We start from the raw sequence: 25,458 nt of genomic DNA, 5'->3' as shown, positions 1-25,458 counted from the left end.
TTTGAGGTACAACTTTTCTTGGTGTTGGGTTCAGTCAGTCTATGGTCATGTGGTCATGAAAGAGTACTTACAAGTATTCCATTTATTTAGTGTTTGTTCAATTTAAACATTTCCTATTAATTATGCATTGTTCTCTTGAAATTGGATATTATACTTTCATTACAAAAAAAAGAGTATTGCATAAATTTCATCGAAGGGTCAAAATGATAGTTGATTTGCATCAATTTCATAATAAGAGGACAAAGATCATGTTCTTGGCTATCCAAAACCCTAGAGATTGTGAAATCAAATGGGGCAAAATATTCTCCGGTTTTTAACTTCAAGTGGTTCTTCACATGGAGTCATGGAGGTATGGTCCAAACGAAAACAACCCAACAATTCCCCAGAATTATAAATAACATTAATTAATATAATCATTTGGTTCTCATTAATTTTGAATTATTTTCCTTATTATATTTCTGTCAGCTCTCAATCTGTGAGACTTTTGCTTCTTTGGGCGAAACAAGTAATACAGATACACATATTTATACAACAAAAAGTAAATAATAGATTAAGAAATTTCACATAATTTATTCAAAAACCCTCTCGGATTTCCAAAGATGCACGACCTTAAACTAAATGGACTCATGCAATAATTAGATATGATCAAAGCACTAATTCTTATTGTATATATCATTTTTTTCTTTATCAAAATGTATGCAAGCAAGTGATGATAAGATAGCTCCCGTGTTAGGTATTGCTTGTTTGAAAAGCTTGTAAATGGCGTTTATAGATATCATAAATGAATCGTAGGCTTCCCAAAAGAATTAATAGTAATGAGAAAACTATTCTAAAGTGAATAAAAAGAGAACGAAATTTTTTATTGTTTGGCATTAGTCAAAAGGTTATATGTTAATTAGAATTAAGAAATTAGCTTTTAGGCTCAAAGTTCGTATAATCAACGATATCGAAAGTAGTCAAGCGGCTAAGTAATCTCACTTCCTTAGAATCTAATATATTATACAGCCGACCATACATGCACAAACTGTATGAAAGTGAGAAGGTGCGCATATGGTCTAATCATGAGGAGATTGAATTGGCCTTACATAAATCTATCATGCTTTTCTTGTAGAGCTTCGTTTTGTTACGTAATGTATTCCAAGACTAATATATCTGCAGTCCAAAATTTGTTACATCTCCAATCTTAACACATTTAATCAGTTTCTGGTCTCAAAATCAAACGATATTTTTCAAACTCTCAAGAAACCGTTATGATCTGCGTACGTTATCCTTCGCAACGTTGTTATCGCGTACGTATTGGCATATGTACACATAGATATAGTACTATAAATATATTCTCATGCATATCTTCGCGCATACATGGATAACACATATGGACATGCATGTATCCACTACAATCATGACAAAAATATGTGTAAATATATGTGAAATAAGATAGGTGGTCCGTGGCCTAATGGAGTTTTGCACGAAGGCGCACCCAAAAATACCCCACAAGCCAAAAGATAATTATCACACTTTCTTCAATATAGTCTTTTTCTTTTCTTTTTGCAAATAATATTCCCTATACAACCTTACTTCTTCAAATAATTAGCCTTATTTAACAAAAAGGACAATTAAACCTTTTGCAAAATAGTTGTTCTTAGTTGTTTGGCTGGAATGATCATATATGAGTGATCAAAACGACGTATGTATTTCTTTTTCTTTGCGTGTTCTAAGATCTAAGTAGAACTTTTTTTTTCTTTTGCTCAAGTCCATATTATTTCCTGCCCTTTGTAAACGTAACTTTAATTAAACTGGAGGTATATTTCTCTATTTGAGATTTATGTTACGATATTATAAGGAATATACAAATTATTATATGCTTGGTTTCTGGTATTTTATCCTTGCGTCATGCATGCTTTATTTCTTATTCTTTTCCAACTATACTCTTTTTATGTTTCTGTGTTCTTTTTTTTTGTACGTCGAGCTGCAGATTAGATTCTGCCGAAATCAAGATTAAAGATCGAGAGTGTAATGACGTACTATCTTACCAATTATATACTTTACATTATCACGTCTAGAATTAAATAAAAAATCTAGAATAAAATAAACGAATTATCAACCACATGATTTGTTGCCACACCGCACCATGATTAAAGTTATATAAAGAGATACCCGGACAGATTCAAAGTGAAAGAAAGTCTCAAAAACAAAAAAAACCCAAATTTTTTAAAACACAAATCCATTCGTGTGCGTGCGGCTAAGTTAAAACATTAATGGACACTTGTTCATCAGTTTTTCTCTTCTCCTTCCTCCTCTTTGCCATCATCATCGTCATCGTCTTTAACAAGATCAACGGTCTTAGATCATCCTCAGCTTCCAAGAAAAAAATTATTGATCATGTTAATACTAACAGCCACGGACTAGTGTTTCCACAAGGAAGCTTGGGATGGCCTGTCATCGGAGAAACCATCGAGTTTATCTCTTCTGCTTACTCAGACCATCCAGAGAGTTTCATGGACAAGCGCCGACTTATGTATGAACTCTTCTCCCTCTCTTTACATTTTAATGTTCACAATGTATTTACAAAATGTAATAAATTTAATACTAAAGAAAAAGACCCTTTGTAGAAAAAGTGAAAAAAAAAATCCCCATCAAATTCATATTCAAATAATTTTTAGAAAGATTGGAATACTCAATACCTAAACAATATAAAATATGGGAAATTATGATATTTTTGCCATTTAAAGACGTTATTGTTCTATATAATCTATAAACATGTGGTTTTATGTATGTAAAAGGTATGGGAAAGTGTTTAAGTCGCATATATTTGGAACTGCTACGATCGTGTCGACGGACGCAGAAGTTAACAAAATAGTTTTACAAAGCGACCCGACCGCCTTCGTGCCCTTCTACCCAAAAACGGTGAGGGAGCTAATGGGAAAATCGTCGATACTTCTGATAAACGGGAGTTTGCATAGAAGGTTCCATGGACTAGTCGGTTCGTTCTTAAAGTCACCACTTCTCAAAGCTCAAGTTGTCAAAGACATGCACAAGTATTTGTCCGAATCCATGGATCAATGGTCCGAGGACCAACCTGTTCTCCTTCAAGATATCTCCAAGACGGTTAGTATACTCTTCCATTAATTAGTATTTTCTTTAATAATTGTTTTTCTTTGTATATATGATGGTCCATGCACTGATTGAGAAAATAATAAAGGACACTCATAATGATGCTACCATGGAACATTATATATTTTAAAGAACATGGTTGCAATAATTACATTTGAATATGATGATTACAAGTTTCTTCTTTTTTGTTTATGAACTAATTATTTACCCTTTTAGTTGTTTTGTCACATGTAATTAATTGTTTTATTTTAACTGGTAGGTTGCATTTAAAGTACTTGCAAAGGCATTGATAAGTGTAGAGAAAGGAGAAGAGTTAGACGAGTTAAAGAAAGAGTTTGAACAATTCATCAAAGGGCTTATGTCATTGCCAGTTAACTTCCCTGGAACCCAACTTCATAGATCTCTCCAAGCTAAGAAGAAGATGGTGAAGCAAGTTGAAAAAATCATAGATGGCAAAGTTAGAAGAACAAAAAACAAAGAAGAAGATGATGTTATTGCAAAAGATGTTGTGGATGTATTGCTTAAGGACTCAAGTGAAAGTTTAACTCACAATTTGATTGCTAACAATATGGTTGACATGATGATTCCTGGCCACGATTCTGTACCTGTCCTCATCACCCTCGCCGTCAAATTTCTTTCCGATTCTCCTAGTGCTCTTCATTTTTTAACGGTAATTTACTTAAACAACATTCAAGTGATAGTAGTTGTTTCATGTTTGGTTCGTTGGTCCACTAATCATAACTAAATATCGATTTTCAGATAGTATAGATTGCACATGACGGCTATAAGTTTTGAAACGTACGTAGTATGGAATCCAGTATACAAATCCTCTAGGCATGAAAAATAAATTTTATGCTATAATGCTAGACTTTTCTCTACTTCACAATGGAACAAAAATATAAATCACTCATTGAAAAGTTAATTATGGATTGGAAACTGATATTTACTCGTGGATATATGATCGCCAGGAAAATTTTATTAGCACTTCTCTTACTTTATAAAATTTTGATTTATCAGGATGAAAACATGGAGCTGAAAAGATTGAAAGAATTGACAGGAGAGCCACTATATTGGAATGACTATTTGTCATTACCTTTTACACAAAAGGTATATATATTCTCCTTGTCCCTAGAATAAGTTTATTTATCATACGAAATTATGAATAGTTCTCTTGTGAAAAGGCAATTAAATCATTAAATACCAATTATCATCAGGTCATTACAGAGACACTGAGAATGGGAAATGTTATAATTGGAGTGATGCGGAAAGCAATGAAAGATGTTGAAGTAAAAGGATACGTGATACCAAAAGGGTGGTGCTTCTTGGCTTATCTCAGATCAGTTCATCTAGATAAACTTTATTATGAGTCTCCCTACAAATTCAATCCCTGGAGATGGCAAGTAAGAATCACACAAATACATTGATATACAAACGTTTTATATTTTTAATCTAATGTATTGATTTTTATACGATAGGAAAGGGACATGAGCACGAGTAGTTTCAGTCCTTTTGGAGGTGGACAGAGATTGTGCCCTGGTCTCGATTTGGCCCGTCTTGAAGCTTCAATTTTCCTTCACCATCTTGTCACTCGCTTCAGGTAATCAGTTCTTTACATTATATTCTTACAGAAATATTCATATTTATTGTAAATATTTAAATTTGATGACATGAAGATTTTTTTTTCTTTTGAACAACTTTGATGACATAAAGATATGGTGTGGCTAAGTGCTCTAGGCTTTAGACAAAGTGGTACGTTAGGAGTCTTAGGACAAGATAAGTCGCATCTCTTTTTTGACAAGTTGTACTCAGTTCTTAAAAGACAAAAGTGGAAGTGTATTTTTTTTTGGAAAACTTGCAATTAACATTGAGATCTAAACTTAATTGTTTCTAACTCTTAATAGTGACTTATTTGAAATGTTGTTGGTGATTATGATATGCAGATGGACTACAGAAGAAGATACAATTATAAATTTTCCTACAGTGCATATGAAGAACAAGTTACCCATTTGGATCAAAAGAAGATGATTGTTGTGGAAAACGGAGAATCAATTTTGCATTATCAAAAGCTAAAAGGTTAAAGAAGCCACACGAGCGTTTGTAAGTGGGAGTGAACGAAAGTGATAGTGAGACAGAACAGACAACATGATGGAGTGTAGAGACAAAAAGGAATCGCACGTGTAGGAGGCGACAGAACACGTGTTAACTATTTGTCGTTTCCCGTCAAAAGGCAAATAAGGACACAATCACCAAACCTTATGTTTGTTGAGTTGTCTGCATGTAGACCCAACCTAGTGCTTATTTCTTGTGTTGACCATAAAACTTCTTCTTTTGTAGTCAATGGTGCATGATATTGATATATGTATACCTGATGTAGAATCCTAATTTTCATGAACTATTCCTCTTCAGTCGTCATATTTCATTAGACTAATATTGTAAACCAGTGTGAGTTAGTTACTTGGTCATGGTCTGGTACAAAGGTCAGAAGGATTTAAAGAGTGGTTAGAATGGCCGTTGGAGTTCGTTGGTTACGTAGAAACAGACTCTGCCTCCTGGACTTGTGTACTTATTTGAGTCTCTCTATCTTATACATATTGTGTACAAGCCTATTTTACCTCTCTATCTTCTTTTTCTGCAATATTTTTAAGTATAGTCTCTGCATGGTTATAGTCAAATAGCAGACGAGAGCTGGTAATGTGTTAAAATACTTTTTCCATAACAACCCACTGAAACTAATTTAAACGTAACAGGACAAAAAGGGTTGTTTTCACTGAACATCACTAACAGCCAATATCATCACACCATAACCAACCAATAATGTTAACATTTTCTTGAACTTGCGAGTTGTGTGACTAGTAGTATGTTGTCAAAAGTGAACTCCCGATGTCATTGATATAAAATGGACTATTATGTTATCAACAGTTAGGCCTCACTTATGATAGGCCCAAAACTAAGTTTACTATCTGTAAAAGCCCAAAATCAATGAAAATGGAAAGACCATTAAGTAAGATAAGACGACGTCGTGCCGACACTTTTCTGTTTTCATTTCTTCGTGAAATTTTCAAAATTGAATGAGGAAAATAAGGTAGATATTTGTTTTTGACCAAAAAAAGGTAGATATTTGTTTGACCCGTCTGGTCTGAGCTGTTGGCCAACTGTGTTTGTATTTACATATTTAAGAAAGCAAACAATTGGGGCTGAATTAATATCATGGCAAAGTATAAAGGACTATAATTGTAAATATTTACTAAAGGTATTTGCCGACATGACAAGTGACGAAAGTCACGAAACAGTAGTTACATGTCACAGTGACTCCTCTGGATTGGAGGCACGTGTATGTAGGCCAATTCAAGAATGTCATCTCTCACTCGGTGGCTTCGTGTCTGTAATCTATCAAATTAAAATTAACTAAACCGTCCTCAACGTGTAATCTATTAGTATTAAGTTGCTGTTGACCAACTCTAGATAATCTAAATTTTTATAATTTTCAGACATTGACCAGATAGTGCATCAAATCCTCACGCTACACTATTATAACATTATTACTAATCTTGTTTTATCAAAATAGCATAAAATTTCTGCAAATGTGTATAACCTAACTCAAAGGACATCCATATAACAGTGCCCACATTTATATATTCCATTTTAGTCATTTATTCAATCTCACACGAGACAATAATAGTAACATAATAATGACAAACTACGGCACCATTCCGACGTCGTCTCATGGCTCTCCGGTGATGGATCCCGACTCCATCTCACGCGCCAAGCAACGTATCAAAGACGGACTCGCCATGAGCCGTCCATGGAGACAGATGTTTGATCTCCACTCCATGAGGCTCCCTCACGGCGTCTCCGAAGCTTACTCAAGGATCAAGAAGAACCTCAGCTACTTCCAGACGAACTACGCGATCGTAGTCTTGGTCCTGATCTTCTTCAGCCTTATCAAGCATCCGACATCGCTTGTCGTCTTGACCGTTTTGGTTTTTGTCTGGATCTTTCTCTATTTCTTTCGAGATGAACCTATCAAGGTGTTTCGTTATCAGATAGACGATCACACGGTCTTGGTTTGTTTATCGGTGATAACCATCGTTCTTCTGTTCTTGACCGACGTGACGCTTAACTTAGTTGGGGCGTTGGTGACCGGAGCTGTGTTGGTTTTGATCCATGCGGTTGTTAGGAAGACGGAGGATCTCTTCTTGGATGAAGAGGCGGCGACGGCTGAGATTATTCAGGACTGACGTCACATACCAGTCATCATTAATCGATTGATTGATCTCGAACTTTCTACGTATCCTTTTCTGTGTATTATACCATTATTGTTTTATCATTGTATGTGTAATGATTTAACATTTTTTATCGGTGTGAGTTGGTTTGAGACTATTATGTTTTGGGGTGACGAGTGTTACGAGTTTGAAGTTTGAACCATTCAAAATTGTTACAACTATTTCTTTTTAGTATAATCGAAGACTCGTGAACTGTTCCTTGTATTTTAGCTCTATATTTTTTTTTATCTACTAATAATAGCAATCCCAATTAATTCCAAAAGTTGTGAATCTCATTTATGTTGAAAGGTTGTGTCTTTTCTAAAAGATGTTAAAAAGGGTTGTGTCTTTTCAAAAAGTTCAATGTTAGAAGGTTGTGTTTTTTCTAAAAATTCATATAAGTATATTTTAAAAAATGAAAAGTTGTAACTATTCTTATAAGTATCTTTTCAAAATAACTACTTTTAAATTGAAAGAATGTAACTATTCAAATTGAAAAGTCGTGACTATTTAAATTGAAGAGTCGTGACTATTCAAATAGATTTTAAAAATCTATAAATATTCTTTGACATACATTTCTCAAAATAAAATTTTCACTAATCGAGAAAGGTTGAAAAGCAATGTAAACATGAAGAGGAAAAACATCAAAATATAAAATTAAAAGAAAAAGGTGATACCAACTTCGTTGTTCCAAAACCCCATTAATATTCAATTTATGGAATCTCAAATTCAAACCAGAGAATACCAACAGAATGGGCAAAGCATGCATCCAAGGGTGGAGCAGAACAAGGGAAGGAAGAACGATGAAGATGGATTAGTAAAAAGAAAAAGAACGTTGAAGATGGTGAGAACGTGGGGATAAAATCAGAAAACAACCACAAGTCGAACAAAGCGATTAATTTGATCGATAAAAAAAACAGTCAATATAAGAGAACAACTGGAAGAAGTAGAATATCAGAGAGGATGACATATATAAATCTTTTCAAGAGGTGCCATTGTTATTTGAAGGAAAGCGTTGGTTCTGGAAGTCAAAAGATGTCGTTTGCTTTGATAAATGATGTCCCAATACTTAAGAGTATTCTAATTTTCAACAATCACAATTTTTAATTACGATTATTAAGGAATTAATGAGAAGTGTGCGTAAAGAAGAAGAAAAATTCCATACCATAAAATGCCAATAGCGTGGGGTAGAAGAATTGAGTCTGTGAAGTAGAAAAAATAACTGTTATGGTTTCTTTTGAAGAAGAAAGGAGATGATGTTACGGTGTTACAAATGTTTGAAAGGGTGATAATAAGAGATCTAAAAAAAGCGGTTACAACAAAACCTATTCCGAAGAGAAGTAAAAAGACACGGTTTATATAAAGGATTAATCTGATGTTTCGTAGAAGATGCTAACTAATAGATCTCATTGTAATTAGCAGTTCCAGCACAATGTATTTGCAAGCATTTTCTTCACAGTTTTCCAATTATGCAATTAAATATATCTTTTCAATCAAAACATTGCATTTGTTTTAAGAGATTATTAAAATGTATAAAAGGTGCCTTTTTATAAAAAATGTATTTCATTTAAAAAATTACAATAAGTTTTAGAGTAAATTAGCTAAATATACTAACAAAGGTGGGATATCATTGAATGGGGAGAAAATGGTAATGTTGGGGAGAAGAAAATTGGAGAGATATAGGGTATGAAGTGCAAATAGGGGAAAACTGGTGTGTAAGGAGTACAAATTCTCTAAGTTTTAACAGATTGTAAAAAAATATAAAACATATCTTTATATCATAAACTGTTCTAATAATTTTTTTAAAGTTATTTTTTTTGTCTAAGGATGTTATTTTCATTTTAAAAACTGGATAATTTTTAAGGATCCTCAAAATTGCTGAGGATAAATATTTTAATCCTAAAATATGCATATTTTTTAATGAGTTATATTTTTTTTCATTTCCTATCTATTTTATACATTTAAAGAATATTAAAATTATCTATAAATATTCAGATAATTTAGTTTCTGGATAATTTAAATATTTTATAATATATATATATATATATATATATATATATATAAACTATGTAATTATTTGTGATTGTGGTCTTTAAATATGAACTATTGCAACTATGATAAACCATTGCAACTATTCATAATTGTAACCTTTGGTGATGAACTGTTGCACCGTTTGATGTTAACAATTACAATTCTTACTGACCATTGCAATGCTTGGTTATTAATCATTGCAACTTTTAACTCACTTGACCACATAACAAACACACACTAACCCTTAATTATTATTTTTAACATTTTTGTTGTCGTAACTTGTAACTGTACGATGACATCAGATGTCATATACAATAAGTCTATGCTTCATGGAATCTTAAGTAAAACACAACACTTAGTTTTCTTATAGTGTTCTGTCCAGTCAGATTTGTTTTTCAATTAAATGAAGCAAAGGTAGCAAATATTCCTCTCCTGAGTCCATTTACGGCTATTCACAAATCAAACCGGCGTCAACCGGTTGACCATTAACTGCACATACCGATCTTAATCGTTTTTAAACGTCGTGCCTCTTAATAGTATTTTTATTGACACCAACATGTGAAACGGTAATGTGCTATGTTTTCATATTATACTTTTCTATACACTACTCAATTTCCAGAAAGTATATTGCTCCCTACTGTGCGAGAGCCTCCGTTGTTGTTAGAAAAGCTACTAAGTGACCCAGACTTCCCACGATATATACGAGCATATAATTCAATCCTAGCTTTCACTTCTATGGGTGCAGATATTGACTACTCTGTCCAAAATACATATGGAATATACTGTTTTAAAGTGCATGGAGAAAATTATCACTTAATTGGATCTTTATTACCAACAGAAGGTACACCACCAAAGTTTTCTCAGATGTATATATATGATACGGCTAATGAGGTTAAAAATCGTCTAGCAGCGATGGGTGGAGACGTTGCTGAAGAGCTAGATCAGAATATTGTAACACAACTAATAGACATGGTTGATGAATTCAATGTTGAGGAAAAAGTATTTCGAAAAGCAAGAGATCGTTTTGAAAGTACCGGACATGATAATTTTCATATTCATTTAATAGGCTATGACAAGAAAAAAAAACAATACGAATTGCCCTCATCCAATGAAATTGCAGCTTTAGTTGTTGGAGATTTTAGTTCTACAATGGGAGAAAGAGACATTGTTTTGCAACATCATTCTGGAAATTTACAACGTATATGAAGCCCTCAATTGACAGGTCTAAGAATGTATTCAATATTGAATTAACGGATTAAACTATTTATCGTATTACATTTTTTTAATCATGTGCTAATTTAAGTACAGAAAAAGCTGAGGCATGTATATCTTCAAATATCGATTCTTACCACTAGAAATGGAAAAAAAATATACTAACAAAATTAATCAAAAATGTTTAAAGATTTGCATTTTTATCTTAAAAATTGCATTGGTTTTTAAGTGGTTGTCAAAATGTCTAAGGATATGTCTTTTTAATCACATGTCTTTTCATTTTAAGAGTTGCATAGATTTTTAAACAGCTATCTTATTGTCTAAAGATGTGTCTTTTTGTTCTAAAATTTGCAACAGATTTTTAATGAGTTATGTCTGGTTGTTGACCATTGCAATCTTTAATTCTTTATGAGAAGTCATAATATTGACAAATCATAATTAAAACTAAAAAAGTAGTGAAATAAAAAAGAGATCCATTTTTAATTGATTATCAAATATCTTGAAGAAAATATAAATACGCAAAATTTTAGTTATTAATCATGTATATTAGCCAATAATAGAATGCAAATTTATTTGTTTTGTCCTACAAAGGATCTTGTCTTATAATATATTATTGCTAATGAAGCATATATCTTGTATAACCAAGATATTTTTTAGTATATCTTGTCTTATCATATATTATTGACATATTTCTAATTATATTACAACCAAGAATATAAAACATAGATTTTTAGTATTTTCAATAAAAGAATATAGTTGTATACAAGATAATTTTGTAATGAATATATTTTTTCGAAAACAGTTGTAAACATTTTTATAAAAGGTTATTTTATAAAATAAAGCATATTTATTTTTATAAAATGAGTTTCCGTGCGACATCGCACGGGTTCCTTACCTAGTATAAGTAAAAACATCTCCAATGTATTAAATCTTAATTATCAACATCTATAACAAGCTCAATAATGTAAAGTTTCCGCTTTATTGTCTTCGGCTTTTTGCCGTGTTATCTGTAGGACACAAGTCAATATTGAACTCAGCTTTATTTTCTCACTTGGCGACTCCGTGTCTCACTGCTACTTTCCAAACTCGTTATTGACGTTTACTAATAGTCTAATACCCTTTGTTCGTCCTTTAATCAAAACCAAAAAAAAAAATGTATATCATGTTCTTGTTTATAAAGATAAATGTGATATATTTTCTATGTATTTTTATTACTTCATGATAGAAGGTGTAAACTTCAATAAATATTAATTGATAAAATAAATTTCTTGAATTACAGAATTACTACTGATTTAGAATCATATGAAATTATTTGGAATAAAAATGATTATAACTAAAATATTAATTTATAGTGTATGGAATTATATGGCAGATGTTCATCATCACCTAATTCAATGGACCTCCACTCCATAGTTAACAGTACCCAAATTATAAATTAGTAGTCTTTTCATTATTTATCGTTGACTCTTCAATGGACCTCCCTCCCATAAATTAGAAGAGTCTCTCATTATTTTCCGTTGACTCTTCTTCTATTCAAATATTCCGCTCGATAATAAATGACAAACTATGGCGCGATTCCAACGTCGTCTCATGCATCACCTTCACCACCGGTGGTCGATGTCGAGTCTTTATCGAGCGACAACCAACATACGAAACCCGCGCGCGCCATGCCTCGTCGTCCTTTGGGAGTGATGTTGGACGTCCACGCCATAGGGCTTCCTCGCAGCGTCTCCGATGCTTCCTCAAGAATCAAAACGAACTCCAATTACTTCCGGATGAACTACAGTATCTTCCTTTCCATCATCTACTTGATAGTCATCTACAGTGGTCTTATCAAGCATCCTGTCTCGCTCATCGCCTTCACCGTGTTGGTTTCCATCTATATCTTCTTCTTTAACCTCCAGTACCACGAGCCAGCCGAGTTGTTCCATTATCATATCAACGGTTGGACGTTTCTGATTGTTAAGATTTGCTTAATGTTGTTAGCTGTCCTTCTCCTCTTATTGACCAAGGAGACGTACAGCTTCCGTTGGCCGTTGTTGATCGGATGTGTTGTGATCTTTATTCATACGGTGGTTAGGAAGACGGAAGATCTTTTCCTGGATGAAGAGGCTGTGGCGACGACTGAGACTTATTGGAATCGGGGTCTCATACTCGCTCTGTTTCTTCAGATTTGTTTAGGGTGAGGGATGTTACGACTTTAGATGTTTGAATTGTTACCATTTTGTCAAAACAATTATCAGTGTGATTGATAAAATGTATAAATTATTATATAAACTTTAAGTACGTTCGAACGTCTCATGTTCTTTCCTTTTCATTTTTTGTCGGCGAGGTTTTGTCCCGCGTGACATTGTGTTAAATAAAATTTAACTAAACTAAAAAAAAGTTTACTTGTCTTCGGCTGAATTGAGAGTACAGAAAAAATGTTGAACTGAAAGTAGAGAAATAGTTCCATTTTTTACTTTGATCGAATTGGTGATGCAATATGTCCATACATCATCTGGTGATGATCGTTGGTGGGTAGATTATATCGTATTTGATTGTGCTGAAAACGTTTTTCTAGGTTGTGAAATCTACATAAAGAAGTAGCTAAATCAAAGTCTAGAATGCCATGAATAGTCTTCCAGGCAACTTCTTCTTACCGAGGCGGCATGCATATAGAGTAAGAGTAGTTTCTTATGTCTTATATTTTTCAATTACAATAATGTTTTCATATTTTACTAGATCATAACACTCATGGCTGTCAGAGCTAACCCAATCTGAGGCTCTGGTCTTGGTTCTTCCAGATATGCAAAATCCAAGATTAGGAAAAAGTAGAAGATTCTCATAATAACTAGAATCCTCAATTCTCTTCTGAGAACAGTGATGAGAATAGGCAAATGAGAGCTGTGTTCTCAATTTTTTCATTGTTTTCGATTTTTTTGCCGTGTGATGGACAAGTCAAAATATTGAAGTCCGCCTTATTTTCTCTCTTGGCGACTCCGTGTCTCATTGCTACTTTTCAAACTTGTTATTGACGTTTACTAATGGTCCTTTAAACTATACCAAAATAAGAAAGTGAAAATAATGTTCTTGTTTATGAAGATAGTGTTATATTTTCTATGTATTTTTTATTAATTCATGACAGAAGGTGTAAACCTCAATAAATATTAATTGATAAAATAAATTTCTTGAATTAGTACTGATGAGAATCATATGAAATTATTCGGAATAAAAATGATGTACTTATAACTAAAATATTAATTTATAGTCTATGAAAATTTTCAAAAAAAATTATTTAGAAACAGAAGGGATATCATTTAACAAAATTAAAATCGAATATTATAGTAGCTTTTTGGTTTATGTAACTAAAACATCATTTTGTTATTATGCATTTATAATTTTTACTAAAATTTGAGCTCAATTAATTTGTGAATTATTGTTTTTTTTTTTTGTTAAAAGTGAGTTATAGTTAATGCAATAGTATTTGGTAGTTCTTCATATGCCTGCATGGACGTAGCGATCTACGAAAAGAATTAGCCAACTTTCGTACATGATTAACTAGTATTGTGATATTGTCATTCAGCATGTAATCAACTACTTACTATAAGCTGGTGCTGCTCAAATCATGAAAACCTAACTTTATAATTTTCAGACATTGATATGAATAAAATCCTCACTCATGGTACACTGCTGTAATAGTATTATTACATACGCGAAAAAACTAACTAGTCTTTTTTTATTCCATAAACAAAGATTCAGTTAAAACTTAAAACTAAAAACGACTATATGCAAATATTCATCACTTAATTCAATAGGCCCAGTTTATACATTAGAACAGTCTTCATTATTTTCCGTTGACCCGTCCTCCACTCCATAATATAACAGCCATAAATTAAGAATAATCTTCTCATTATTTTCCGTTGACTCTTCTTCTATTCAAACTGCGCGATAATAAATGACAAACTATGGCGCGATTCCAACCTCGTCTCGTGCATCACCGTCACCACCGGTGGTTGATGTCGAGTCTCTATCGAGCGACAACAACCAATGCACCGCGTGCGCCATGCCCCGTCGTCCTTGGGGAGTGATGTTCGACCTCCACTCCATGGGACTTCCTCACGGCATATCCGATGCTTCCTCCAGGTTCAAAACGAACTACAACTACTTCCGGACAAACTACGGGATCTTCTTTACCATCAACTCCTTGATAGCCATCTTCGGCAGTCTTATCAAGCATCCGGTCTCGCTCATGGCCTTCACTTTGTTGGTTTCCATCTATATCTTACTTTATTACCTCCAGGAGGACGAAGAGCCGATCAAGCTGTTCTGTTGTCAGATCAGTGATCAGATGATTCGGATCGTCAAGACTTGCTTGTTTTTGTTAACCATGGCTCTTCTTGTCGTGACCAACTCGTCGTACGTGATCTACGGTTGGCCGTTGGTGATCGTATATGTTCCGATCTTGATCCATACGGTGGTTCGGAAGACGGAAGATCTATTCTTGGGTGAAGAGGCAGCGACGATGACTGAGACTTATGGGAGCTCTCTCCGTTTACATGTCATGTTCGTTCTCTTTAATTTGTACTTGAGCTTTGGTTAAGGGTGAGGGACGTTACGAGTTTTAGAGTTTGGTATGATTGTTTGGCCGAACGTATAGACTTATTATATACATTCAAACGTCTCCTGTTTTGTTTTTCATTTTTTTCCGGAAAACTTTAGTCCCGCCGGACACCATGCAATCTCCGATTTGCCACCAATTTTAAGGGATATTAAATAGTATTTTTAATTAAACGAAAAAAGGTTTTACATGTCTTTGGTTGAGTTGAAAGTATAGAAAAAGTTCCATTTTCACTTTGGTCGACTTGGTCATGCAATACCAATACGTCGTTACATATTGTTTTAATTACTTTTTATTATTAATATGTCGTTACATCACTGGTTTGTTCGTGGGTTGGATTTATTGTATTTTGATTGTTTTCAGTAGGCCTGGGCATTTTAACCTGGATCCGAAGATTCAAACCGGAACCGGCTTGAAAATACCCGATCCGGAACTGAACCGAAAATTTATAAGTACCTTTTGAATCTAATATTTTTTTACCCGAAAGAACCGGAACCGAAAGGAACCGACCCGAAAAGACCCGGACCCAGAAAAAACCAACCCGAATATACCCGACCTGATAAGAACCGATTTGTACACGACTTAAAAACATGTATATCCAAAATTATGATTTTTTATATATATTATTATATATATTATTTTATGATTTAGTTGAAATATCTTTTTTTAACAACATTTGTTATTATATTGTAACATTTTTTAAGTAAAATGAAGCTTTAAATGTAAAATTTAAAGTTTAAAAATATTTTATTTTAATTATTAATAGTTTTATTTAAGTTATTTTGTAAAATTTTAGATATATATGACAAATATCGACTAAATTTATGAAGTTGGGTATGTCATGTTCTTTTCATATCCTAAATACATGAACCCGACCCGGACCCAATATGGACCCGAAAAATATTTTATGGCTATTGTAATTATAAACCCGAACTGATCCGGACTCAAGAAAAACCACCCAAATCCGAACCAAAAATTTTTAAGTACCTATTGAGTCTAAATATTTTAGATCCAAAAAATCCGAACCCGAAAGGAACCGGTCCGAACCCGACCCAAAGATCCGAACGCCCATGCCTAGTTTCCAGGGTGCGACATCAACGTATATATAAGTATCAAACTATAAAGAAATAAAGAAAGGACATGTGTGTATATATATATATATATACTTACTTTACTCTGTTCTCGATATCGAGTGATAAAACAGTATTGAGTCTTGCATGAAATGGACGTTACGAGTTTATTTGAACGATAACATAAACAAGGAACCATCTAAATAATATATAGGACTTCCAGAGTGATGAAGGTAATGTTCTGATTACCTTAACATTCCTAATCTCATAATTGTATGTTCATGTTTCTCCTTGATTTTTTCATACATGTAAGGGAAAAGCGATCCTGATGAGGCGAAGGAACTGTGAACGTTGTAGCTATTCTCCAAAGGATAATGATAATGCCAAAAGGTTGAAATAATACATTTAAAAGCTTCAGTTTGTAGTCCTCAAGGTGAAAAATAGATGAGCAATCTAGTATATTGATTTCCCTTGCTAACTTATACATCAAAGCGGACTCTGATCCAGATGTAAAAGCACCATCAGCTAGTGTAAGCACAAATCAAATCAAATATTTAAGCCACTTGCTAGGGTACGTAAATGCAACGGCTTTTTGTTGCATTTGTATATTTCTTAACATTTCATCATCGTTTTTGCCTTACAGAGTTCATAAGAACAAAATTACATAGATATATATACTTTCACTGGTTACAGGAAATCGAACAAGCTACAGATGTCATGAATGGTCTTCAAGGCAACCTCTTATCGTCTTCTGGCCGAGGCGGCATGCCTATAGAGTAGAGTATTTTTCTTCTCTTACATTTTCCAATTACAATGATATATCACATTTGTTAGAATATTACACTCAAATGGCTATCAGAGCTAACCCAATCTCACGCTCTAGCTGGTTCTTGGTTCTTCCAGATATGCGAGATCCAAGATGAGGAAAACAGTAGAAGATTCTATTAACCACTAAAATCCTCAATTCTCTTATGAGAACAGTGTTGAGACTCATAAGCAATGAGAGTTGTATTTTCTTATTTAAATCTCCACTTACTAGTCATGCTGACATATACTCCGTTTCAATATAAATGATGTTTTAGATGATTGTTTTTGTTTCACAATAGATGATGTTTTCACATATCTAGGTAACTTTAACTTTATCAAAAACTATGTAGTCAATTGTGTTTTTCTTATTTTTGTTTATAATTAAATAAATTAGTTTTAAATTATATTTTAATAATTTTTGTTTAGAAAAAATAATTTTTTAATATGTGTGCAAATAACCAAAACTTCATCTATTACGAAAGGAAGATAGTATATTAGTATATTTATATATTTACTATTAAAGTTGATCAAAAAAAAATATTTACTATTAACATCTCTAAAATATTATGTTAGATTTTGGACAGAATCAAAAAGTTCTTCGTCTTCTAGATCTTGTCATGGTCCACTGAACATCATTTAATCACTGCTGCATCAGGACCCAATGCATAACTGTATTGACAGGCAAGTCAGATTCATCATATAGCTGACTTCTCTTATGCATCATTATTACACTTGCAAAGACAAAAATCAATGTCGTGTGAGTTAGGAAAAGCCCTCCCTGTTTTTGCATGTTCCTACTCTGTCCACACTGCAGAACAACTCTTTCAGAACCAATAATTCAATTTCAAAAGAAGAAAAAAGTATCTCGTTGTGTTGTTCTTTTCTTAATAATTTCTTTTGCCAAAAAAAAAATTCAAACTCCTTGATAAGACATTTAGCAACTTTTCTTTTGCATCTTTCCCACTATACAAACAAAAAGGGTCAGAAAAGCTTTCTTGCCAGCTTTGGACCACATTACTAAACTTTTCTTAAGACACAGTTATGTGATTTTACTCAGCAAGCTCTCTTGCTCTTAATATTGCTTGTTGTGGTTTAGTTCCAACCTCTGACCTCTTTCCCTCTCACGTAAAACTAGTCTTGGCGTTTCAACAGACATCCTTTCACTGAACCTACCCGATCCATACCCATCTTTCGTTAGCTGACCGCTGTAATGTTCCGCCCAGAACCTCCCACTTCTGTTGCCTGCGTCTGAGCCTGGAGTTGAACCGTAGTTCCCATCCACTATCATATCTCCTTCCAGTATACGCAACACCTTCATTATTAAGCAGAGTTTTTAGTATCAATCATTACAAAGTTTGAATAATTCTGAACTGAAGAGTGGTTAGTTTTGATTACCTGAGACATGCGTGGCCTCAAATGTGGGTCTCTACGTATGCACAACGAAGCTGCATGAAGCATACAAATGACTTCACTTTCTACAAAACGGTCCCCAAGCCTCGGATCGATAAGTTCATCCACCGCATAGTCTTCCAGCAGCGGACGTGCCTGATCACAACAACGAGCATCAGTCAGTAAGTACTATTACTTTGCTTAAAATTTTAAAGATATGAACTCATTACCCATTCAGTGAGGCATTGCTGGCCTTTAGGCCTGGTGATATCAATGGCTTTGCGTCCAGTGACTAGCTCAGCAAGAACAACCCCAAACGAGTAGACATCCGCTTTCTCTGTGATCTGTCCGCTTTCAGCATACTCTGGAGCTAAATAGCTGCACACCCACCAAAATAACATTCCCTTAGCAACAGAAAGATTATTCAAGTTTCAGATAATGATAAGCTTTAGTTGTTGTCTCACCCGAATGTTCCAATCACTCGTGTCTCTACACCAAGTTCCCCATCAGGCTGCCATCTCGCTAGACCAAAGTCTCCAACCTGATAGAATAACATATGAGACAACATGTGTTGTTACACTGAACAAGCAAAGGCCATTTATATATATACCAGTGGCTCATTGTCATGAGTGATGAGGATGTTGTTAGGACGCATGTCTCTATGGACAATACAACCAACTCTGCACTCTTCATGAAGATACCGTAACCCTCTCGCAGCTCCAACAGCGATCTTTTGCCGTGCTGCCCATTCCAGTGTCTCCCTTTGGCGACCTGTATAAGAGCTTTTGATACTGAGCAAACATTACAAAAAGCTCAAATAAATCTTAGGCATCATCATTACCGTATAGATGGGAGTCAAGTGAACCATTGCATATGTACTCATAAACCAAGAGCCGTCTGCTATCTTCAATGCAGAAACCAATCAGCATAACAACGTTCCTATGCTGAGCACAGCTGAGAACTTCCACTTCAGAGCAAAACTCTACATCCCCCTGAGAACTCGCTAGCTTATGTTGCTTTACCGCAACCACCTGACCTTCAGGGAGTACACCACGGTGAACAGATCCATACCCACCTTCAGCCAAGAAGTTAGCCTGCGAAAACCCACCCGTTGCAATCTCCAACTCAGCGTATGAAAACACCCTTGGCGGTTTCCCAAACACTGGCGCCTTGTGCTGGCAGATGGAACAGAGAGGAGGCGGGCCAGGAGGAGCGTTTCGTGAGAGTGATATCGCGTCTCTTACGCTTCCACTGAACTCAAGCTCCATCCTTCTACTAGAGGACAGCCCAGCTTCTACGTCTAGTTTAGTGAACTTCTCTAGCAAAGCCTTTGTGGTGGTTATCTGAGCCCTGTCGTCAGTTTTCCAAAGGCTTTCCTCAGCGTCGAGAGATGAGTGGCGATGTGTGCCGATGTATTCTGATATCCATGGCTGGAATCTCTTACTCGTTGACGGTAGTGATTGGCTTTCACTTTCTGTTTCTGAGCCGGAGTCATCATTCTCCTTGATGACCAATGCGCCATCTTTCTTCATGTATCCACTCATTCCCAAAGTGAAGAACGGTGAGGTTCCCGGGTCAGAGCTGGACACTGACGAGGTCCCGGGTTCTGTGCTTGTGAAGGGTGTCCCCAGCTCAGGGCTGCTGGTTGGAGTTACAGGTAGTCCTCTGTCGGAATCTGAAGATCCCTTTGTGTTGTTTTTGTGCTTTTCAGATGCTGCTTCAGGTCTGATAGGTAGAGGAGACTCTTTCTCAGCACCCTTTTTAGGCGAACCAACCAAGTTTAAGCGCAGGACTTTTGCCTGAGAACGCTTCATCACCACAATGTTGCATTGCAATTCATCCATACACCGTTTCTCTTCGTTCTTGAGGTGCCTTTAAAACAAACCACACAGCAAAGCACCATCATTAAGAGATTTTAACTCATATAATGTTCACAAAACTAAAATGGAAGAAGAGATTATTATTACTTGTCTAGTACTACCCAGCTTGCTTGGGCTTTCTTGGCCTCAGCAGCAACTGCTCCGCAGGGAGAGCCAGAAACAATCTTAATCTTGACATTTATCTAAAGTAATCACAAAACAATAACAACAAGACATGAGAAAGATGTGATGCTACTACAGGATCATTATAGCCTAGAGAACAAACCTTATTGGGATCATAGACATCATGAAGCTGGAGAATCATTTGTGAACAAGTGTCAGTGAGATCACTCTTGATCTCCGGAAGTGCTTCAGAATGTGGTTTCCTATGACCACTTGCACAATCCCCAGCAAACATAGGGAAGCTCTTAGTGAAACCCCACAGTTTCCTTCCTACACATTCATCAGAAACTAAATGAGATAAGAATAAACAGAGAGGACAAGGAGAGTGGGCAAGAAAAGTACCGGAGTTTTGAGAAGGGACAACAACAATGAGCGTGATGCAATCACCAGGCTGAGCAACATGAGTCAAAGCCCAAATCAAAGCCGTCTTTGGAATCTCCCTAGAGGCTTTGACAGCAACAATAACCTTTTCAGCTCCGTCAGATACCACTACAGGCTTCTCCTGCTTCCCTCGCTTCTGTAGACGACTCATTTAACAAGAGAAGAAAAGTTTCTTGAACCTCCTTTTATGTTATATCTCTTTATAAACACAATCCTCAGAGGAACTTGTACTTCTTTTTTTTGTTGGAGAGATAACAAGAAGAAGCGAGGACTTTTTTAGGTATGCATTATTTAGCTGCTTTGCCCCCACCACCAAGGTGGAGATCAAGACAAGAAGCAAAGAGACTCTCTCCCCCCCCTTGATTATTAATTGCAGATGAGTACAAAACTCACAGACTTGTCTCTGCGTTTCTTCTTCTTCTTCTTCTCCCTCTTCCAATGAAACTTGAAAAGAACAACAAAGAAGATTCAAGAATCTCCCAAGAAAACTAAAAAAAAATGGCTAATAATAAAGCAAAAAGCAACCACATAGATACCTCTCCACTCAGAATCCAATCAAATCACACTCCAATGGCCTTTTTGCTTCCTCTTTTTTTTGAATCTTTATTCTCTATCAGTGAGTCAAAGCTTCTTGAGGTTTTTGGATCTGACAATAACAAAGGAACAAAAAGAGCTGAAATCCTCTTCAGCAGACAAGACACACGAGAAGATTCCTCAGCTGTCCTAATTTCAAAATTCCACCTGCAAATACACAAAAAGAGTAAAACGATAGAGATTGTGATTGATGAGAATCAAAGAGGAGAAGACTCTGAATAAAATAAAGAGATTAAAACCTCAATCTGCTTCAACAATAACGTTTGACTGAAGATTTAGAAAATGAAAACCACAAACCATTGCGATTAATGAATAGATACATTACATATACGTCTATATATAGTTATTTAATTAATTATCGCAAACTGCCAGGAGGAAGAAGGAGATTAATAATTAATCCTACTATATAAAAGGGACTAAATTCAAGGCTTTTGACACTATCCACCTCAGCCAAAATATTCTCATCTAAAAAGAATTAAAAATAAATATCATTTAGAAAATAATTAACTAACATACAACTTTTGATATTTCTAGAAATTTCAAATTTGTAACTGCTAATTTATTAATAGAATCATATATCTATATTGAATTATGTTATATTTTAATAGTTAGACTTTAAGGGTAAATAAATTATTAATTTATAATATATATAATTTATAACATTATATTGTAGTTATAAATAAAGAGAAAATAACCGGGAAGGATGAAGAAGCTCATGTAAAATTATGTAATTAAAATGGTAAAATGGTGAGTATGATGAGGTGAATCTAAGAAAATTTGTTGTACAAATTATGGTGTTTTATTCGTCCACTATAATGATTTAAAATAAAATATATATTCACATAAATAAGTCAATATTTGTTGTTTTTTTTTTGGTAAGATGTTAAGATTATTATTTTCTAAAAGGTTACACTGTTGTTTTTAAACAACTTATTACAGCAAGGAAACAAAAACAACCAACAACAACTCAAGGTAAAAAAAGCCTTAAGGAAGTCTTATACAAGAAATATAAAAAGTAGTAGAGAAGATGAGAAAGAAGAACTTACCGGGTAAGAGAGGAGACGGTCACGCATCATACGGTCGAAAGAGGCAAGGATGACTGATGAAGGTGAGGAGACATGACTGAAAGTAGAGCTTGATGACTGGAGTAGCATGTGCATCTACGTTGACGCGAGGTTGATTGATCTAGGCTGCAACAGAGTGTAGATCAGCCGGAGGAGAAATCCAAACTTCAGCAGCAAAAGGCTCCCATATCAAGCGAGAGAAAGAGCACTCAAAGAAGAGATGATGGTGAGTCTCTATTTCCAGATTACAAAGGGCGCACGTTCCTGAGACATTTAATCCCTAACGCCTCAAGCGATCCTTGGTTGGCAGTCTTCTCCGCAAAGCCAGCCATGATATAAGCGCATTACGTGGAATATGTTCCTTGAACCAAATATTCTTGTGCCAATATGTATTGTTGATAGTGTTTATATTCTTTTCTGACATTAGTATCCATATTTTTTGATAAACTGATCCAAAGAGATTAGTTTGTGGAGCTAACCAAACGAGGATTATAGTGTTTACTTTGGAAAAAGTAATAGGTTGAATGATAGATGGCGTGCGTGCCTTTTCACATGGAAATCTGCACATATATTAAAATTATAAGTTTTGAATCATAGAGAAAATATAGTGTATATGACTGAAGTTGGTACATTCCGAAACTAAAGATGGCTGAAATTCTTCTTTGTCAAAATGCATAGATGTGAATCTTATATGAATAGAGTTCTACATTGCTTATAGCAGTGTAATAAACTTCGTGTGTAAAGGAGAAAAAATGTTATATAAGTGAAAACAAAAATTATGATTTTTTTCTTGTGCCTATAGGCTCTTCGCAATTTGAAGAAGAAAGAACATATTGTGTGAAAATCTTTGGCTCGGTCAAATTTTATCCAGTTGTTTACAAAACTGTTGTTATCTGATTCATGTAATTTTTCAGTGTTGATTTAAAAGCCCAAAAAACCTATCTATACTGACTTTTTTATATTTTTTCTGTGATTTGAATTTAAAAAGAGATAAAACTTTCGATAAGTTATGTAAACTCAGAACAAGTATTTAGCTTTAGAAAGCATTTACATGTTTCAAACTTATAATATATACATATATAATGTTTAAAATTATGCATATAAAACCTGTGTAAAATGTGTCTGAATATGTTTCTCTTCTTTAATGTGTTAATCGTACTATATATAATATTATTTTTAAATTTCAAAAAGTTTATGTCACTATCACATACAAAAAACCATCAATAAAAAATATAATTCTCCATCTACAACAAAAAAATGAAAAATTATTAACATATAAATTTAAATTAAGAAAAACTAACATTGGAAAAACAAGAAGTTAATATAAAAGAAAAAAATTAACAAATAATATTATAAATAAAATAAATTTGTAAGACATAATCCGCGCGAAGCGCGGAAAAAATCTCTAGTAATTAATAATTACGAGAGAGAAAAGAAAAAATTGACAAGCTAAAAGGGGAAATTTTACTTTTACACTTTGTTTGATACCATAATTCAACTTTACCATCACTCTAGAGACATTTTCATAAATACCTAAATCATTAATGGCCAAATGACTAAACTAACCTTTTTCAATTTATCTCTGATTTTTCCAATCTCGTCTTCTTCGTCAAGCTTCGGTGCCATCTTCATCGAGTCTCGCCGTCGCCGTATTCAAGAGGCGGCGCTGCTGCTCCTTCCTCCTGAACAGTGTTCTCTCTCCTCTTATCTCTCAGCTCCGATGAATTCTCCCTCCAGCTCCCGCGATGACGCGTCTTCAGCAAATCCCGATGGTGTCCTTCCTGCTTTCTTCTTCTGCACCGACGACTCAGACAGCTCAGCTCAACCATGGCGTTCACCTAAGTTTGAAGAATCCCTCAGTTGCACGTGGTAATTCTCTTGGTTTGATGTCTCCAGACCCTCCCGAACCACCAGATCCGCCGGATTTGGGATCTGTCATGGTGGAATCAAATCTTGTGACAGTCTCCTTTGAGTATGATCTTTCATCTTCTATGTATGGCCTTGATTTGCTTTAGGTTACAATGGGGATGGACTTGAGGGTTGTTCCGGCAGAGGAGTGGTGGGAAGAATGAGGGAGAGATTCTAGCCTCGATGGTGAAAGTGACCTAGGCCTTATGGTTACGGATTTTCTCGAGATGGGAGGTGGTGGAAGCGGTGGTGACCTAGGCCTTATGGTTACGGATTTTCCGGATCCTTCTTACCTTTCCGATAAGATTCAGGTACCTTAGGGTGATTTGGTTGGTTTTATTGGTGTTAGTATACGAATTGGGATCGTTTAGTTGATGAGGTTCCTTATGATCATGTTGAAGGGTAGAGGATAGCAAGGAAATGGTAGACTGGATAATATTTTGTAGTGCTTGGACATATGGTTTAGTATGATGCCTTTAGCTTGCTATAGATTGTTGGTTCTTGATTATTGAAGGAAATATCCAAATATATGCCTTATGATGCTGATTATAATGTTTTCCTTGCCATTTCAGAATAAACGTACAGCAAAGAACATCATTGATTTTGTCATCTGTACATAGTTGCTAATCACATTCCAATGGATAGCACTTGCCTAGAGAATTGTTTCCAGTGTGCTCTCTTCTGATGCTTATAATGTTCTTGCAACTTCACACCCCTTTGTGGCTGAGGATTTCCTCACAATTTCAAGGCTCATCAAAATGGTGTATGATCACCTTTGTAGCCAAGTTTCTTGCTGCTCTTTATGCCTTTATTACTGCAGCATGTTCGGGTAGCAGTTCACCGAGTGTCTCCTCTGATTCCCGTGGCTTCATCTCACCAATTAGCATTTTGTGATGTTTCAATTTTAAGTTGCTTAAGTGTTTTGTTTGCCTTTATCTGTGTTTATGTTATCTGCTTAGCCTTTGATGCAACAGTTTCCTTCTGTCA

The 25,458-nt window shown here is 34.8% G+C and overlaps 5 protein-coding genes and 1 long non-coding RNA gene across 7 annotated transcripts; 5 read left to right on the top strand and 1 right to left on the bottom strand.

Moving 5' to 3' along the window:
- The first annotated feature begins 2,156 nt into the window (after positions 1 to 2,156).
- Positions 2,157 to 5,525, top strand: LOC106350972 (3-epi-6-deoxocathasterone 23-monooxygenase CYP90D1). Of its 2 annotated transcripts, none has more exons than XM_048739715.1 (7): positions 2,157 to 2,515; positions 2,781 to 3,105; positions 3,371 to 3,781; positions 4,129 to 4,218; positions 4,326 to 4,511; positions 4,587 to 4,708; positions 4,822 to 5,162. In XM_048739715.1, the coding sequence occupies exons 1-7, from the start codon at positions 2,256 to 2,258 to the stop codon at positions 4,850 to 4,852; spliced, it is 1,425 nt and encodes a 474-aa protein (XP_048595672.1). In that variant the 5' UTR covers positions 2,157 to 2,255; the 3' UTR covers positions 4,853 to 5,162. The 2 variants fall into 2 exon arrangements, with proteins under 2 accessions (XP_048595672.1, XP_013646252.2); XM_013790798.3 differs by having other exon boundaries at positions 2,161 to 2,515; positions 5,052 to 5,525.
- Positions 5,526 to 6,616: 1,091 nt separating this feature from the next.
- Positions 6,617 to 7,598, top strand: LOC106350990 (PRA1 family protein F3-like). The gene has a single exon (XM_013790813.3). The coding sequence runs from the start codon at positions 6,801 to 6,803 to the stop codon at positions 7,347 to 7,349; it is 549 nt and encodes a 182-aa protein (XP_013646267.2). The 5' UTR covers positions 6,617 to 6,800; the 3' UTR covers positions 7,350 to 7,598.
- A 4,248-nt stretch (positions 7,599 to 11,846) lies between these two features.
- Positions 11,847 to 12,915, top strand: LOC106381179 (PRA1 family protein F3-like). Its single transcript, XM_013821048.3, has one exon. It carries the CDS (start codon positions 12,173 to 12,175, stop codon positions 12,800 to 12,802), a length of 630 nt encoding a protein of 209 aa, XP_013676502.2. The 5' UTR covers positions 11,847 to 12,172; the 3' UTR covers positions 12,803 to 12,915.
- Positions 12,916 to 14,218: 1,303 nt separating this feature from the next.
- Positions 14,219 to 15,410, top strand: LOC106381184 (PRA1 family protein F3-like). Its single transcript, XM_013821063.3, has one exon. It carries the CDS (start codon positions 14,554 to 14,556, stop codon positions 15,196 to 15,198), a length of 645 nt encoding a protein of 214 aa, XP_013676517.2. The 5' UTR covers positions 14,219 to 14,553; the 3' UTR covers positions 15,199 to 15,410.
- Positions 15,411 to 18,003: 2,593 nt separating this feature from the next.
- Positions 18,004 to 21,801, bottom strand: LOC111213472 (inactive protein kinase SELMODRAFT_444075-like). Its single transcript, XM_022715234.2, has 11 exons — positions 21,739 to 21,801; positions 21,442 to 21,646; positions 20,867 to 21,349; positions 20,628 to 20,794; positions 20,450 to 20,544; positions 19,324 to 20,354; positions 19,093 to 19,253; positions 18,947 to 19,023; positions 18,713 to 18,860; positions 18,489 to 18,638; positions 18,004 to 18,405 (listed from the first exon to the last, which is right to left on the bottom strand). Exons 3-11 carry the CDS (start codon positions 21,054 to 21,056, stop codon positions 18,166 to 18,168), a joined length of 2,259 nt encoding a protein of 752 aa, XP_022570955.2. The 5' UTR covers positions 21,057 to 21,349; positions 21,442 to 21,646; positions 21,739 to 21,801; the 3' UTR covers positions 18,004 to 18,165.
- Positions 21,802 to 24,024: 2,223 nt separating this feature from the next.
- LOC125577809 lies at positions 24,025 to 25,458 on the top strand. The gene is made up of 2 exons (XR_007316199.1): positions 24,025 to 24,782; positions 25,044 to 25,458. It is a non-coding gene; the product is annotated as an uncharacterized LOC125577809 (long non-coding RNA).

The sequence above is a fragment of the Brassica napus genome, chromosome A1, assembly GCF_020379485.1.
Source record: "Brassica napus cultivar Da-Ae chromosome A1, Da-Ae, whole genome shotgun sequence".
Classification (NCBI taxonomy): Eukaryota; Viridiplantae; Streptophyta; class Magnoliopsida; order Brassicales; family Brassicaceae; genus Brassica; species Brassica napus.
The sequence above is the reverse complement of the archived record's forward strand: the minus strand, read 5'-3'. Positions and strand labels throughout refer to the sequence as shown.